Source organism: Chiloscyllium plagiosum, chromosome 40 (genome assembly GCF_004010195.1).
Source record: "Chiloscyllium plagiosum isolate BGI_BamShark_2017 chromosome 40, ASM401019v2, whole genome shotgun sequence".
Lineage (NCBI taxonomy): Eukaryota > Metazoa > Chordata > Chondrichthyes > Orectolobiformes > Hemiscylliidae > Chiloscyllium > Chiloscyllium plagiosum.
In genome coordinates this window covers 15339266-15355724 of record NC_057749.1, presented here as the reverse complement: position 1 = coordinate 15355724, position 16459 = coordinate 15339266, and the positions used below count along the sequence as shown (strand labels likewise).

Below are 16459 nucleotides of genomic sequence, written 5' to 3'. Positions count from 1 at the left end.
CTCCTTTTCCACCTATCCACTCCACCCTCTCCTCCCTGACCTATCACCTTCATCCCCTCCTCCACGCACCCATTATACTCTATGCTACTTTCTCCCCACCCCCACCCTCCTCTAGCTTATCTCTCCACGCTTCAGGCTCACTGCCTTTATTCCTGATGAAGGGTTTTTGCCCGAAACGTCAATATTGAAGCTCCTTGGATGCTGCCTGAACTGCTGTGCTCTTCCAGCACCACTAATCCAGTACCCTATGGGTAGCCTGTCATCTTGGGGTAGGGAGGAAGGATGGAGCCTACATCAAAGGCAATCTGTACCAGATTGAAGATCTGAATGTTGGTCAGGAATTTGACCACGGGGACCGTACCCTATGATTCTTTCATTGGCCTTAATCCTGGGTGTATTGTGAATATCGACTTAAGGGGTGCTGTTCTGCCAGAAGTCACAGCATCCTTGGGGGCGCTGCTGAGCACAGGCTGGCCTGTCTCCAGTTGGCTGGCAGCTCTCGCTGTGTGGGGTTTTATCTCAGGGGAAGGTCTGCTATTGACCTCACCACTCCCTGTGGTTCATTGGGGCTTCCTTGGAAGAGATAGCCCCCATCTATCACTAGCACCTCGTTGATGCATCTACAGGATTGCATCTGTACTTTCAAATATTAGCAACAGTGGACTTTTCTCTGATGTAAGCAGAGAACTCTGGAAATATTCAGCAGATCAAGCTGGATCTGTAGAGTGAAAAATAGAGGTAATGTTTCAGATGGCTGACTCTTCCATCAAATCTCTTTTTCTGATTGAGCCCTTGAGTTCAATCACACATTCACTACTCTCATATAGATTAGGATGCAAAACTTAGACCACTTCGCCAAAACTACATAATGCCACTCTTAAACAAATCAGCCAATAGATTTCAGAAAGTAGGACCTGCAGTCAGAAGAAGTTGCGGGTCACATCCATCAATATGAATAGTGTTAAGAATACTTTACAGCAATTTTGTACATAGTTCATGGTTAAATACCAAGGAGTGTGAGTGATCCAAAGAAATACATCCCTTTTAAAATAGTTTTACCTTGTCTGAGGTTTCGCAAATGCTGTGGTATCCTGTGACGCTTGACGTGTTCTCCTTCTAACAAGGCCCTGAAAAAAACACTTAATCTCAATTGTATGACACATTTGTTTACATTTTTATTCCAGATAGGGTAATCAGAAGGTCTCCAATCATTGTGTGACCATTGGGAAAGGTTGAGGACACGTGCACCTCACATAAGACCCGCCCAAGGTTTGATGGTATCGGAGTCTCCCCGATGGACAATCCAGTATAAAACTGGATACTACTGTATAATACTGTTCCACTAAACAAGCATCAAACTTCATACAGTAACTTGTACAATATTCAAATCCATAATTTCCAGCAAAAATGCAGATTCTTCAGGCCCCTTTACAGATGATTCATCAGTCCCTTCAAAGAAAGAGTGTCTAATTCTGATTTTCACCACCACCCCTGAACTCTTGGCATAGGAATGTCATTTTCCCTTCTACAGCCTGCCTTCAGTTGACATACTAATAGCGTTGGCTGAGTTAAGGAATATCAGATTACTCAAAGATTCCTGGAACTTGTAAAACTGCAGTGATCCAGTTGGTGAGAAGTGACTCGATTGATATGCTGCAGGCGAGCAGGATGTCAGCGAGGCTTGGAGAGAAAGAGGCACTGAGCACAAACTGCCCTTTCTGAAACAATGCTCGAGTGTTTTTAACATGGAGTCAGAATGGAACAGTTTGCTAAGAGCTGGCACAGCTCAGTGCAACAGTTGACCCATTTGCCAGAGTGGAACATGAAATCACTAGAAACTCATTCCAAGAAAAACACTTGATGCAGCATTTATAGGATAACTGTAGCAGTGGGAACAACAATACTTTGACATTGACATTTATCCTGAATTATTTTTTATCCATCTCCCTTTAGTTTTCTTTCCAGTACTGGAAGCATTACATTGAATTTAATAACAAAGAAACAGGCCATTCAGCCCAACTGGCCCATGCCAGAATTTATGCTTCACCAACTATCTACAGAGTACAGTTTGATCTTTCAGGTGTTAATGTAAGTAGAGAGTACATAGAACCTATAACACAGGAAGAAGCTACTGTATTTAGGTTAACTTCTCTGTGCTAATGTTTCTGCTCCACTCAAGGCTCCTTCACTCGCTCTCATTTAACTCCATCAGCATATTCTTCTATACCTTTTCTCTGGACTGATCTAGCTTTCTTGTTAAATTCATCTAGATTACCCATCTCAACTATTCATATGGTTGGTTCCACATTCCCAGCAGTCTCTGCATAAAGACATTGCGCCTGAATTTCCTATTGGCTTTAGCGGTAAGACATAGACAGTCCATTGAATTACAATTCAACATTAATGGTATGTTGTCTGAATGGGTGTTCTCCCCCCAGATTCCAGAGAAACTCAGCACTCAGAAATGGTCAGGAAACCCCAATGTTTTAATCCTCCCTAAACCACATACAATGGGGCCAACTGTGGAATCCCCATCGAGATAATCTCGTTTAGCAAAGATATGGAATTTAACAAAGGCCACTGGGAATTGGGACCAGGAAATTATTCAGTAGGCAGAATTGTTCTTAAAATAGCTGAAGTTAGTCCAGGATTTATTTTAAAGGAGCAAAACCAGAAATTGCTGGAAAATCTCTGCAAGTCTGGCAGCATCTGCGGATAGAACTCGGAGATAATGTTTCAAGTTGAGTGACCGTTCCTAAGAACTGGTCTTAAGGAAGGGTCACCGGACCCAAAACCTTACCTCTGATTTCTCTCCACAGGAGCTGCCACACCTACTGAGATTTTCCAGCAATTTCTGTTCTTGTTTCAGATTTCTAGCATCTGAATTTCTTTAGGTTTATCTTAGTGGAGTTGTAGTTTTTGTAATTTCTTTCAATGTTTCAAGGTGATACATGAGTGTTGAAGAAAAAACAAAATTCAGTCTTTTCTATCTGGTGTCACTGCAAGCAGTTCTCAGCCAGGACCAGGATAAGCTGTTGATAAAGCTCTCTCTCTCTCTCTCTCTCTCTCAGTATTTTCTCTAGCAAAATGACAAGAGTCAATTTAATTAAGCATCTCTTGCTGCACGAACGTGATCAATCATTTAATTGGAAATGAAGACAGTGGAATAGAGTGAATGTCTCTAGAATAGTGTCGAACAGTTCAAACTTATGATCTGGAGACATGTGGTGGAACTTGAACTCAATTAATAAATCTAGAATAAAGCTGGACTCATTTTTGTTAACCATGAAACTATCACTGATTTTCATAAAACCAAAATGGTTCACCAATTCCCTTTAGGGAAGAAAATGTGCTGACCTACATCTGACTCCAGATCCACAGCAATAACCACCCCTGAAATGGCCTAGCAATACCCCTCGGATCAAGGGCAATTTGGGTTAAGCAACAAACTTTGACTTTGTCAGTGATGTTCACATCCCATGAAAGAATAAATAGAAACAGTGTGATATTACCAGCTGCTTTGTGAAGTTGTACACAGTAAGATTGAAATTTCCCAAGCACACTTCAGATCTGATTCCTACAACCAGTGAGTTAAGGAGACACTGTTCCTGTAAGTATGGACTGGGTTTCAAGCCAAGTCCCAGGAGAAAAAGACCGGAATTGCAAGCTCCTTGCACCTCCTGCTAATATAACAATTGTTGACAGTACTATTCTTGTGTTTCCGGAGGTGATTACTCATATTTTAAAAAGAAATACATCTGAGGTTTCATTTGTAAAATATTTTTTCCTGCATCTGAACTTTCTCCTGGGCTGGTTAGATGCAGACCAATCCCCACATGGGGGTTATCTTTATGGAACCCCTGCTGAGTGGCATAACAATGGAGCATCAGAACTCAATTTTAAATGTCTATAGCTATTTATTTATAAATATCTCAGGTTACTGGGCCTGTATCTTTGTATCTACACGTAAAATATAGTAAAAGATAAGTATTGATATATCTTTGTGTTTTATTGGTTTCTGTAAAAGGATGATAGCAGTTTTTACTTTAGTTTTAAAGTTTCCCTCCAACTATCATTTTCTTTTATTTCTGCAATAGTCTAGTGAATATTCAATCTGTTCTAGTCTACTAATTATTTGATTTAACTGTCCTTAAATTCCAGGAAGAAAGTGAGGACTGCAGGTGCTGGAGATCTGAGTCGAGAGTGTGGCGCTGGAAAAGCACAGCAGGTCAGGCAGCATCCGAGGAACAGGAGGGTTGACGTTTCAGGCATAAGCCCTTCATTACGATTTTCAAATCCTTCCTGATGAAGGGCTTATGCCTGAGACGTCGACTCTCCTGCTTCTCGGATGCTGCCTGACCTGCTTTGCTTTTCCAGCGCCACATTGTTCAACTCTATAAATTCCAAATCAATCCAAGACTTGTATAATAGGGAACTCTTCCAGTCCTCCCACTCCTGAATACAAATAGAATAAAAAGGTGATAATCTAAGAAGTAATATTTATCACAACTTTGGTATCCCTCTTTTTTATTTCCACTGCAATCTTGCTTGTGCTTATTCACTGATATTATGATTGCTGTTCATTCAACTGTCCTGTTCCCTGTTTCAAATGCCCTTCCTCCCCCCCTAAGCTGAATCGAAATCGAGACTCACCAGTTATCTTGTTGTCCTTTGTTTTCAGGAAAATAGTGGGGATGTTGCTGGCCTAGTACTCTTGACTTTGTCCCTTGGGGACATGGGTTCAAATCCCACCATGGAAGATGGATAGAACTTAAATTTGATAATATTTTCAGGAATATAAAGATAGTCAGCAACAATGGTGACAATTATTTACAATGACTATAAAATCCCATCTGATTCACTAATGTACTTTAGGGAAGGAAATCTGCCATCCTTCTCTGGTGTACGTACAAATTAAGGATTGGGCCATTCAATGAAATCATGGTTAATTTGATCATAACCTCAAATCCATATTCTCACTGACCCCTGATAACTTTTCCCTTCTTTACTTGTCAACATTACTTACACCTTAAAACTCTCCAAGGCCTCTTGCATTGCCTTTTCAGGAAGTGCGTTGCAAAGACTCATGACCCTCAGAGGAAACAATTTTGCCTCTTTGTTGTTTTGAATGAGTGATCCCTAGTTCCCGATACTCCCACAGCAATATGGTTGACTCTTAACTGCCCTCCCCAATTGCCTAGCAATACACTCAGTTCAAGTGAAATTAGGAATGGCCAAAAAATGCTGGCTTTACCAGCAACACCCACATCCCATGAAAGCATGAGAAAAGTCTTCTACTCACCCTAACGCATTCACCTGCAAATCTGTGGAATGGCTTGACTCCTTGGTGCATACCTTATGCATGCACCTTGTTCACATTTTTTTACGAATTTGAATTGTGTGTGGCTCAGACTGGAAGTTATCCTCACTTCTTTTAGATTCAAACCTCCTGTCAAACAGTAAATGAAGTAAACATTACCTGTAGGTGGCAAGCTCAAGACTCAGTCCCATCTTCACCTGTATCAGCTGTTGTTGCTCTTTGAGGTTAAGTGTAATCGTTGATATGAGATCGTGCTTTTCATCCTCCAGGAAATCAATCGCTCTCTGTACACCACAACCAAGACACAGTTAGTCTGATGGACTTGCAACTACTGTACTACTGTTCTTAATTCATTAAGAAAAATGGTGCGCTGAGAACAACCTAGCTCTCAATGCTAGCAGAACCAAGAAACTCATTATTGACTTTTGGCGGGATGTTACTCATGCCCCCCTACACATTAACAGCACAGAGGTGGAACAAGTGGAGAATGTTAACCTCCTGGGAGTGATCATCCACAATAAGCTTTCTTGGACTCCTTATGTGGACGCACTGGTTACAAAGGGTCAACAATGTCTCTTCTTCCTCAGACAGCTGAGGAAATTTGGCATGACAGTGAATACCCTTGCCAACTTTTATAGGTGCGCCATTGAGAGCATTCTGTCTGGATGTGTCACTACCTGGTATGGCATCTGTACCATTCAAAATCGGAGAGGGTTACAGAGAGTGGTGAACTTGGCCCGGACAATCAGAAAGGCCAACCTCCCATCTATAGAAGCCATCTACCAGGCCTACTGTCAAGAAAAGGCCTCCAGCATTCTCAAAGATCTATCCCACCTTGACAATGTTTTTTAGCAATCTCTACCATCGGGGAGAAGGTACAGAAGCCTGAACACACGCACCAGCTGGTTTCGAAACAGTTTCTACCCTACTGTTGTTAGAACACCGAATGGACTCACAAACTCTTAACATTCGCCTTTACCTGCATTTCTGTTCTTGCTGCTGTTTACCTATTATTTACTTGTCTATGCTACTTAACTCTGTGATCTGCCTGTATTGCTCGCAAGACAAAGCGTTTCACTGTGCCTCGGTACAGGTAACAATAAATTCAATTCAATTCAATGCAATTCAATTCAATTCCTAATCTAACACCAAGAATTTGACTTTTATCCTTTCTGGAGCCAGGAACAATGATGGGTGAGCTGGAAATAGCTTGTTTAAAACACCTTTTTAAACTAATTAATGGTTTCTGGGCATCACTGCCTCGGTCAGCATTTATTGCTGATCCCTAATTGCCCAGTAAGTATATAAGAGACAACCATCTTGCTGTGGGTCTGGAATTGCAGATAATCCAGTCCGGGTAAGGATGGCAGATTTCCTCCCCTAAAGGACATTAATGAACTGCATGTTTTTGGAAGACAATTGCCAGCAGTTAATGGTGATCATTAGGTTTTTTTCTAATCCAAATTTCAGCATCAGGCATGATGGGATTGGAACCTATATCCCCAGAACATTAACCTGGGAGATGCTGCATTACTAGTTCAGTGACATTACCCCTCCCCATGTCTGTTCGTGGCTCCATCTCCCTCCCAGGACATTTTCCTGAAGGACAGGGGTTAGATTTTGCTGGGCTCAGCCCACTAGCAGCAGTGTAGCCAATTAGGGTTATCAGATACTGCATAAGGCCAATTGAAAGAGGCTAAAGAGATCTGCATTCCCGTGGATGATGAGTGCCAGTTTAACTGCATGGATCTAGCCCCATGATAATGATGATTTGATGTATTGTCATGTGTACCTGAGTACAGTGAAAAGCCTTGTTTGTGAGCAGTACAGCCAGATCATAGAAAGCGAGGATGAAAATAATACTTGGACAGTGTAAGACATATCGGTTTTACCACACAGGACGTGCACTGGACAAGATCAACATTGACAAGATCAGCATTAGTGAAAAGCCTTGTTTGTGAGCAGTACAGCCAGATCATAGAAAGCGAGGATGAAAATAATACTTGGACAGTGTAAGACATATAGGTTTTACCGCACAGGACGTGCACTGGACAAGATCAACATTGACAAGATCAGCATTATTTGAAGTTAAAGAGACCATTCAGCAGTCTAATAATGGCAGCGAATAAGCTATTCTTGAAGCTGCTGGTGCATATGTTCAAGGTCCTGTATCTTCTGCCTGATGGAAGAGGTTAGAAGAGAGCTTTACCAGGGTGGGAGGGATCTTTGATGATGTTGGCAGCCTTTCCACAGCAACACTATGTGTAAATGGATCCATGGATGGGAGGTTCGCTTCTGTGATGGACTGGATTGGGCACACAACCTTCTGTAGTTTCTTACGGTCCTGGGCAGAGCAGTTGCTGTACCAAGCCATGATGCATCCAGATGGAATGCTTTCTGTAGTGCATCTGTAGAAGTTGGTGAGGGTCCTTATGGAGAAGCCAAATCTCCTGAGCTGCCTGAGGAAGAGGAGTCATGGCTGTGCCTTCCTGACCATCACATCAACATGGGAAATCTAGGAGGGGGATTTCGGCTATCGTCACTTCTAGGAACTTGATGCTTTCAAACCTGTCAACGTCCACTCGGTTGATGTGAATAGGGGCACGTTCTCCTTCCTTCTCTCTGAAGTCAATGATTAGTTCTTTAGTTTTGCCAACATTGAGAGAGAGGTTGTTCTCATCTCACCGGGTCACCAAACCCTCGATCTCCTTCCTGTAATCTGCCTCATCATTGTTTGATATCCGTCCTACTGTGGTGGTGTTATCGGTAAACTTGTATATGATGTTTGTTTAGAATATGGTAACACAGTAGTGGGTGTACAGGGAGTACAGCAGGGGGGCTGAGAATGCATCCTTTGGTGTGGTGGGGGTGTCTGTATCGAGTGTTATCGTGGAGGAGATGGTGTTGTCTGTCTTCACTGATTGCGGTCTGATGGCCAGAAAGCTGAGGATCCACTAGCAGAGGGTGGAGCCAAGACACAAGTCTCGGAGTTTTGAGACAGACCTGCTGACAGACATGCCTTTAGACTGCCCTCCTTGCTCATTCCACAAGGATAAGTCACAGTTTGAACATTTGGATCGATCCTTTCAGGACAGAGTAAAGAATTGTATTTCTCTCAGAGGGTTTTATGGCTTTAGAGCTCTGTGCTTCAGAGGGCAATGGAGGCAGGGTCAGCAAATATTTCAAAAATAGAAGACGACAGATGCTTGTTAGGCAAGGATCAAAGGTTGTCAGGATTAGGTGGGAATATAGAATTCAGAATCTTAACAGATCATCATGATCTTAAGGAATGGCAGAACAGGGATGAATAGTCTGTTTCTGCTCCTATATGGATGTCTGTATGAACAGCTAAATTGGCCTTCAACAAACATATTTATTTTGTGATTTCATGTGTTTTCTGACCTCTCGATCAAAGACTCTGACAGAGCCAACTGACTGCGGAACATATTTTCTCCTGAGTAGATGAAGGATCCCGCTGTTCGGAAAGGGCCTTATCTGTCTGGATGAAATTTGTCTCCAGCTGTTAACAAGATTATAAAGCAGTGTTCCAACACAGTGAGCATCTTAGTGTCAGTCTGGGAGATGTCAGTCAAACAAACCAGTTTGATTCAAATCCAAGTGCTGGGAACCAGATGTCTCCTTTACCAACTCGAAGGCAACAGTGGTATTATCGCTGCACTGTTAATCTAGAAATCCAGGTAGTTTTCTGGGGACCCAGGTTCGAATCCTGCTACAGCAGATGGTGATAGTTGAATTCAATAAAAGTTTGGAACTAAATGTCTAATGTCAGCCACAAATCCATTGTCAATTGTTAAGAAAAACCCATCTGGGTCACTAATGTCCTTTAGGGAAGAAACTGCTATCCTTACCTGGTCTGGCCTACATAGGACTCCAGACCCACTGGAATGTGGTTGATTTTTAACTGCCCTCTGGGCAATTAGGGATGGATAATAAATGTTGTCTAGCCAGCAACACCCTTATCCCTCATGAATTAATTTTAAAAGTTTTTCCACAGGTCAGATGATATCTACACCACCTGGTGAAACACTGAGCGAGACATATCGGATTGGTTCCTTTTCCATACCCCAGCCTGTGCTGATATCAGCTAACAGCTGCAACTACAGGAATCCTCAGTGCCTGTGGATTAATGAGTAACATAAATCTGAGTTTCTATGAATGGCAGCAGCTATGGAGAGCATGAATGGAAAGTGAAGACAAAATCAGTTTGACCTGTGAATCATAGAGTCACAGAGATGTACAGCACTTAAACAGACCCTTCAGTCCAACCGACCAGATATCCTAACCAATCTAGTCCCACCTATCAGCACCTGACCCATATCCCTCTGAACCTTTCCTATTCATATACACATCCAGATGCCTTTTAAATGTTGTAATTGTACCAGCCTCCACCACTTCCTCTGGCAGCTCATTCCATACACATACTACTCTCTGCGTGAAAAACGTTGCCCCTTAGGTCTCTTTTATATCTTTCCCCTCTCACCCTAAACCTATTCCCTCTAGTTCTGGACTCCACCACCCCAGGGAAGAGACTCTGTCTATTTATCCTATCCATGCCCTTCATTACTTTATAAACCTCTATAAGGTCACCTTTCAGCCTTTGACGCTCCAGGGAAAACAGCCCCAGCCTATTCAACCTCTCCCTATAGCTCAAATCCTCCAACCCTGGCAACATCCTTCTAAACCCTTTCAAATTTTACAACATCTTTCTGATAGGAAGGAGACCAGAATTGCACACAATATTCCAAAAGTGGCATGACCTCCCAACTCCTGTACTCAATACTCTGACCAATAAAGGAAACCATACCAAACACCTTCTTCACTATCCTATCTACCCATGACTCCACTTTCAAGGAGCTATGAACCTGCACTCCAAGGTCTCTTTGTTCAGCAACATTCCCTAGGACCTTACCATTAAGTGTATAAATCCTGCTAGGATTTGCTTTCCTAAAATGCAGCATTTCGCATTTATCTAAATTAAACTCCATCTGCCACTCCTTGGCCCATTGGCCCATCTGATCATGAGGAGAAAGTGAGGTCTGCAGATGCTGGAGATCAGAGCTGGAAATGTGTTGCTGGAAAAGCGCAGCAGGTCAGGCAGCATCCAGGGAACAGGAGAATCGACGTTTCGGGCATAAGCCCTTCTTCTCCTGTTCCCTGGATGCTGCCTGACCTGCTGCGCTTTTCCAGCAACACATTTCCATCTGATCATGATCCCATTCTAATCTGAGGTAACCTTCTTCACTGTCCACCACACCCCAATTTTGGTGTCAACTGCAAACTTACTAACTGTACCTCTTATGCTCGCATCCAAATCATGTACTGCCCATTTTCCCACACCTGAACCACATACCCTCACAACTCTCACTAGTCACCTGGGCAGGCCAGCAGGGGTCTGTCAGTGCTCAAGGACCTGTATTTAGGCAAGACTCAGCAATTTCAAGGAGAAGGTAGGAAAATAGAAAAAACATTTCCACTCCAGTTTCTTCTCTTCAGATGGGCCTATCGAGACGATCTTGGCAGCTGAGTACGCAGCAAGCTTGCAAGCATCAGGCGTGCTGGCGTTGAACTTGGGTCTCCAAGGCAAAAATCCAACACTTCAGATCCCACTGGGTTTTCATAACAATGAACATTTTAAATAAACAATATTTCATCCTTTCCATCATCAAATGCTTCTCTACATATTCTCTGAGCTCAGTATTCAGATGTAAAGAAATGTTGTTGCTCAGCAACCTCTTTGCGCAAAATGGAATTGAAGTTAAGGAAGTGTGCACAAGAATGATTTGTCTCCGGATCCACACTGAGTTATCCAATCAGAGGCAAAGTGTTTGTGAATCGTTGTGCTATAGAAAATGGATGCTCTATCTCCACCCATAATACAAACTTTGCATGTACCGAGTGAGGTGACAGAACTATATAAATTTTAAGTATCTTAATTTCAGGAAGGTGTCTTTGAGCAGTTCTGCTTTGTAAATATGCCAGAAATGTCACCAAAGGAATGTGGCTTTGGAATCTGCTTCACTATACAGACAAATTCTTTCACTTTGCAGATTAAATAGGGGTTTTCACAAGGGTTTTGCTAGAGTTGGTCGTCAGAACTGAACAGTTGGTAACTAGAAGACGTTAATTTAAGATAATTAGCAAAAGAAGTGTAGGGAGTTTTTTCACTGCGAGTGGTTATGACCAGAATGCATGTCCTGAAAGGATGGTAGAAACAGATTCCATACTAACTTTCAAAATGGAATTTGAGAAAGACTTGAGAAGAAACCATTTGAAAGGCAATGGGGGAGAAAGCGGGAGGTGTGGGCATATAACCGAACAGCTCTTTTGAAAAGCCAACGTGGATTTAATGGGCCAAAAGGTCACTTGATTTGTTGTGTGATTCTTTGTTCTCTGATGCTCTGTGGCTAGATTTGGTAGTGAGGACTGAACGATTCCAAGCTTATCCCTGTTTTGTGCTGAGCTGGGGAGTAATGAACTGTTACAATTGACCACAAAACTAGAAGGGTAAAAGAAAGGGTAAAACTACCTTACTCCTTCTGATCACTATCCAGCACCTTCCCCATTTGTGAGACTGGGATGAAGCTAAGGACAGGCTTAGGGTCTCATGGGCCTCCAGAGTTGGGTGGGCTGCCAACAATCAATGTCCACGCGCACACATGGAAAATGATGACTTGGACATGCCACTGAGGATACTGGCTGAAATTCTCCCCTTTCTGGTTTGGGGATGCTTAACACTAGTACTGCTCTGATCCAAGGACTGACCTCTAACAACACTCACCTGTGAGTCGTTCAACTCTTGCATGAAAAATGCATGCTATTACTTTTGCTTACATCACTGTTGAAGCTGCTTTTAAAATCTGAAACTCCCTCAGCCATCCCTCCTTCATATAATTTAGAACAAATACCTTGGGGATTATTATCACCTGCATTTGACATCTCACAGTTCGGGTTCAGCACACTGAGAATCTTAAACATTCAACATAAATAGATTATGCGACTATAAAACGCATTTAGACACATCATCTTTCCTTATGAACTCTCCTTGGAAGAGGCCTCGCAGTAGGGTTGAAATCAACTCGGAGAAAGTGAGGACTGCAGATGCTGGAGATCAGAGTTGAGAGTGTGGTGCTGGAAAAGCTCAGCAGGTCAGGCAGCATCCAAAGAATCTCCTGTTCCTCGGATGCTGCCTGTTGTGCTTTTCCAGCACCACACTCTCGATTATGAACTCTCCTGTAAAGGTGTAATAAAAAAATTCCCTAACTTTCTACTGATAACTTGTCTTTTCTTGGCCTAAGTGCTAAGTGCTCTTTAATGTCTAACCTAGAAGCATCTTTCTCCTGTGTAAGACTTCAGGATATTTAGAATTTGTAAAGCTCCTCAGTAGAGCATGACTCATTTACACACACCCTTTCTTGTGGGTGTTTCTGGCATTTGTTGCTCGTTCCTGAATGCCCTTGAGAAGATACTGGTTAGTGCCTTCTTGAACTGCTCTCATCCATGGTTAGTAGGTAACACCCACAGTTCTGTCATAGAGGGATTTTGACCCAGCGACCGTGAAGGAACAATGATAGAGTTCCAAGCCAGGATTGTGTGTAGTTTGGAGGGGAACTTGCAGGTGGTGGTGTTCACATGTATCTGCTGCCCTTATCATTCTAGGTAGTAACGTTTGTGAGTTTGGAAGGTGCTGTTGGAGGAACCTGGGTGAGTTGATGCGGTAGATCTTATAGATGCTACACACTATTCCACTTTTCTATTAGGAATTCTATGTCGTCAGAATCAACAATCCTGGTTGGTTTTCTGCTCCCTTACTGAATGAATCCCAGGACTTTAAGTATTAACCTAACTGACATCAGTTAAATCCATACAGTTAATACCACTTTGAAGAACAGTGTGGGAGTTCTCCCTGATGGCTAGCCAACATCTGTTGCTGAGCTGAAAAATGTGTTGCTGAAAAAGTGCAGCAGGTCAGGCAGCATCCAAGGAGCAGGAGAATGGACGTTTTGGGCAAGGGCTTATGCCCGAAACGTCGCTTCTCCTGCTCCTTGGACGCTGCCTGACCTGCTGCGCTTTTCCAGCTACACATTTTTCAGCTCTGATGTCCAGCATCTGCAGTCCTCACTTTCTCCTAATATTTACTGCTGAACCAACATCACTAAGTACAGATTTTTCTGGTCAGTATCATATTGCTGTTTGTGGGATCTTACTGTATGCAAATTGACTACACTGTTTCCTACATCACAACACTGACTTCGATTTTAAATAATGCAATTAATTAAACTGTTAATTGCTAAGGATCACCTGAGGTCTTGAAAAACAGTATATAACAATACAATAAACATAGAACGTTTCCATGGAAATAACAGAGAATGCAGCTTCAGAAACAAAACTCTGCCCAAGTCCATTCCCTTGGCATCTACAGAGTTAAGGGAATGCTTCCAAATGCACTCACCTGATATTCCTCCATATCCACGTCATGCTTCTGTTGAACTGTTAAAAAATCTTCTTCCAGTTTGTTCTGGAGATTAAATTGATCTTCAAGTTCCTTCTTCAGTGTTTCTATTTCCATAATCAAAAGCACTCTTTCCCTGTTCAATTCTTCACCTTTCTCTTTGTCCTGCTGAACAGCAGTTTCCAGTTCTTCGATCTTGTTCTTGTAGATCTCAAAGCCTTCCTCCCACATTGCTGTCAAGGTAAGGGCATGTTGTTCAACATTCTCTTCGATCAGGGGGACTTTGTGATACCCCTGAGTGACCAGGAGCTGGGGCGCTCTGCTCAGCCTTTCCCTCATTTCTCTTTTTGCTTGCTCATGCTGATCTTCCAGGGTTTGACATCCTGCCCGCAGCTCCAAGATGTACGCTTCGAGAGACGCGTTGGCGGTTTCGGTCTGCTGAAGGACCTTTTCGTGTTCAGCCAGCTGTTGCCTTATTTTTTTAAAACCTGTTTGTTCGGCGGTCTGATGCTTTTGTAACTCTTGGATCTCCCTCCACAGGTTGCATCGTTGCATTTCAGCTTTTGATTTCTCGAATATCAGCTCCTCCAGTTCCCATCTCATCTTGTTGATTTCATCCACATAAAGACTCCGCTCTTCTGCCTTCTTCTCGGTCTTTAAGTGCTGGATCTCAGTGACAAGTCGTTGATTCTCTTGCTCCAGTTGTCGGACCCTGGATAAGTAAGACTCCAGGCGATGGTTCAGCTCCTGGAGCTGGGATTTTTCATGAAGCATTGTGGATTTGAAGGGAAACATTATTCCAGGCTGTATTCCTGCTCCCACCGCTCCCACACTTGTTTTCCCACTCAAACTGAACGCACTGTTCACACTGTGTGTGTTGTATAAGCTCCTTGATTCAGTAAAGGGAGAGACAGTTTGCAAGGGTGTGTGTGCTCTCTCTTTCTCTCTCTCTTCAAGCACTGACAGGTGGTACCAGCTAAAAAGGGGGAGGTCCAAACTTTGAGTCATTGGAAAATCTTTAACTCACTCAGAGCTCTCCAACTGGATCAACTGACCCCTTGTGGCCAGGCGTGATTACATTAACAATTCTTTTTTTATATAGATATTTTTATTAGAAATGTATCATTTTTAGAAGTTTACAAAAATAAACAAAACTCTCAAGAACAAACATTGATATACAATTAAATCTTAAATATATAATAACCAAAATTTAACAAAAGAAAAATACCGACAAAAAAAAACAAAACTCAACTAACTACTAACCTAACCTACAACTAACCAGAGTGTATATTTAAGTCTCTTACATTATTCAAATAAGAGAAAAAGAAAACAAAACAGCAGATAACATAGAAATTGGGTAGTGAGATACATGCTCGGAGTGTGTTAACATCAAATGTAACCAAACCCGTATTCGTGCGGGATTCCTCTCCCAAGGGGACATTAACAATTCTAACCAACACAAAATCATGTTTCTCAAGCTGCCAGATTGAAACCTTTAACATTCAATATTACTTGTCAAGGGCAAAACTTAAGTCTGAAAATAGGTCCTTAAGACTGCAGGAGAAATGTTCAAGAATCCAAACAGTGCTTTTAATCAAATGCAAATCCATACATAGTCTGCTTTCCAAACTTTTAAGCCCAGTGAGTAAAACAGTGTGAAGCAGCTGAACAAAATAATTTTGGATTTAAGTGCTTGAGTTGCTTTTGTGCCCCTGTTCCTCAGTTTGACTGTCACTGGATAGGAAGCCTGTACAGGCTGTGGTGTAGGAAAAGCTAATCATATCCAGTTCTTCCCCAGCTTCCCCTCTTCCCTCATGCTAATTTGATCACAAAGCAATGTTGCTAGAGAAAGTGCAGATGTTTATATCCCATGGTTTCTGGCTCTGGTGGTGCCTTTGAGGAATCTTCGTGCCTTGGTAGATTTATATCTTAAATAAAGACATCCCTTTCCTGCTACTAGACCAGGACCGTGTTTTCTGTTTCTTCTTCCTATCCATTGAAAGGGTTCAAACTTTAAATCAGCAAAAAAAAATTTAGTTAACTTCTAAATTTAATCTCATGATGTAATCTTCAGTGGGAGTCATTCGACAACTAATCACATCCTCTTAACCATGTACTGTAAATCCTGCACTCTAATCTAGTTGTGAGGATTTCATTTCTGTGCTCAAATGTAATATCAACAGGTAATTTAATTACCTCTGCCGATGGAAGAATTGAGTCTATTAGAGTCACAGAGTCATACAGCACGGAAACAGACCCTTCGGTCCAACCAGTCCATGCTGAGCAGAATCCCAAACTAAACTAGTCCCAACTGCCTACTTCTGACCCATATCCCTTCAAATATATCTTATTCACATCGAAATGTCTTGTAAACGTTGTGACTGTACCTGCATCCACCACTTCCTCCAGTAGTTCATTCCATATCTGAACCACTCTCTGTGTAAAAATGGTACCCCTCGTGTCTTTTTTAAATCTTTCTCCTCTCACCTTAAAAATATGTCCCCTCATCTTGAAATCACCAACCCGAGGCAAAACACACCTGCCATTCACCTTATCCATGCCCCTCATTATTTCATAAACCCCTCTAAGCTCACCCCTCAACTCCCTATGCTCCAGTGAAAAAAGTCCCAGCCTACCCAGCCTCTCCTCATAACTCAAACCCTCCATTC

General features: G+C 42.3%; 1 protein-coding gene across 1 annotated transcript in view; it reads right to left on the bottom strand.

Moving 5' to 3' along the window:
* Nucleotides 1-14750, bottom strand: part of LOC122542553 (synemin-like) — a 22111-nt gene extending 7361 nt beyond the window's left edge. Inside the window, exons 1-3 of the mRNA XM_043680422.1 lie at nt 13791-14750; nt 5480-5604; nt 1060-1127 (exon numbers count right to left, since the gene is read on the bottom strand). Of these exons, the coding sequence (XP_043536357.1) occupies nt 1060-1127; nt 5480-5604; nt 13791-14585 (988 nt within the window). The 5' untranslated portion in view covers nt 14586-14750. The remainder of the gene's footprint in view (nt 1-1059; nt 1128-5479; nt 5605-13790) is intronic.
* Nucleotides 14751-16459: the final 1709 nt, after the last annotated feature.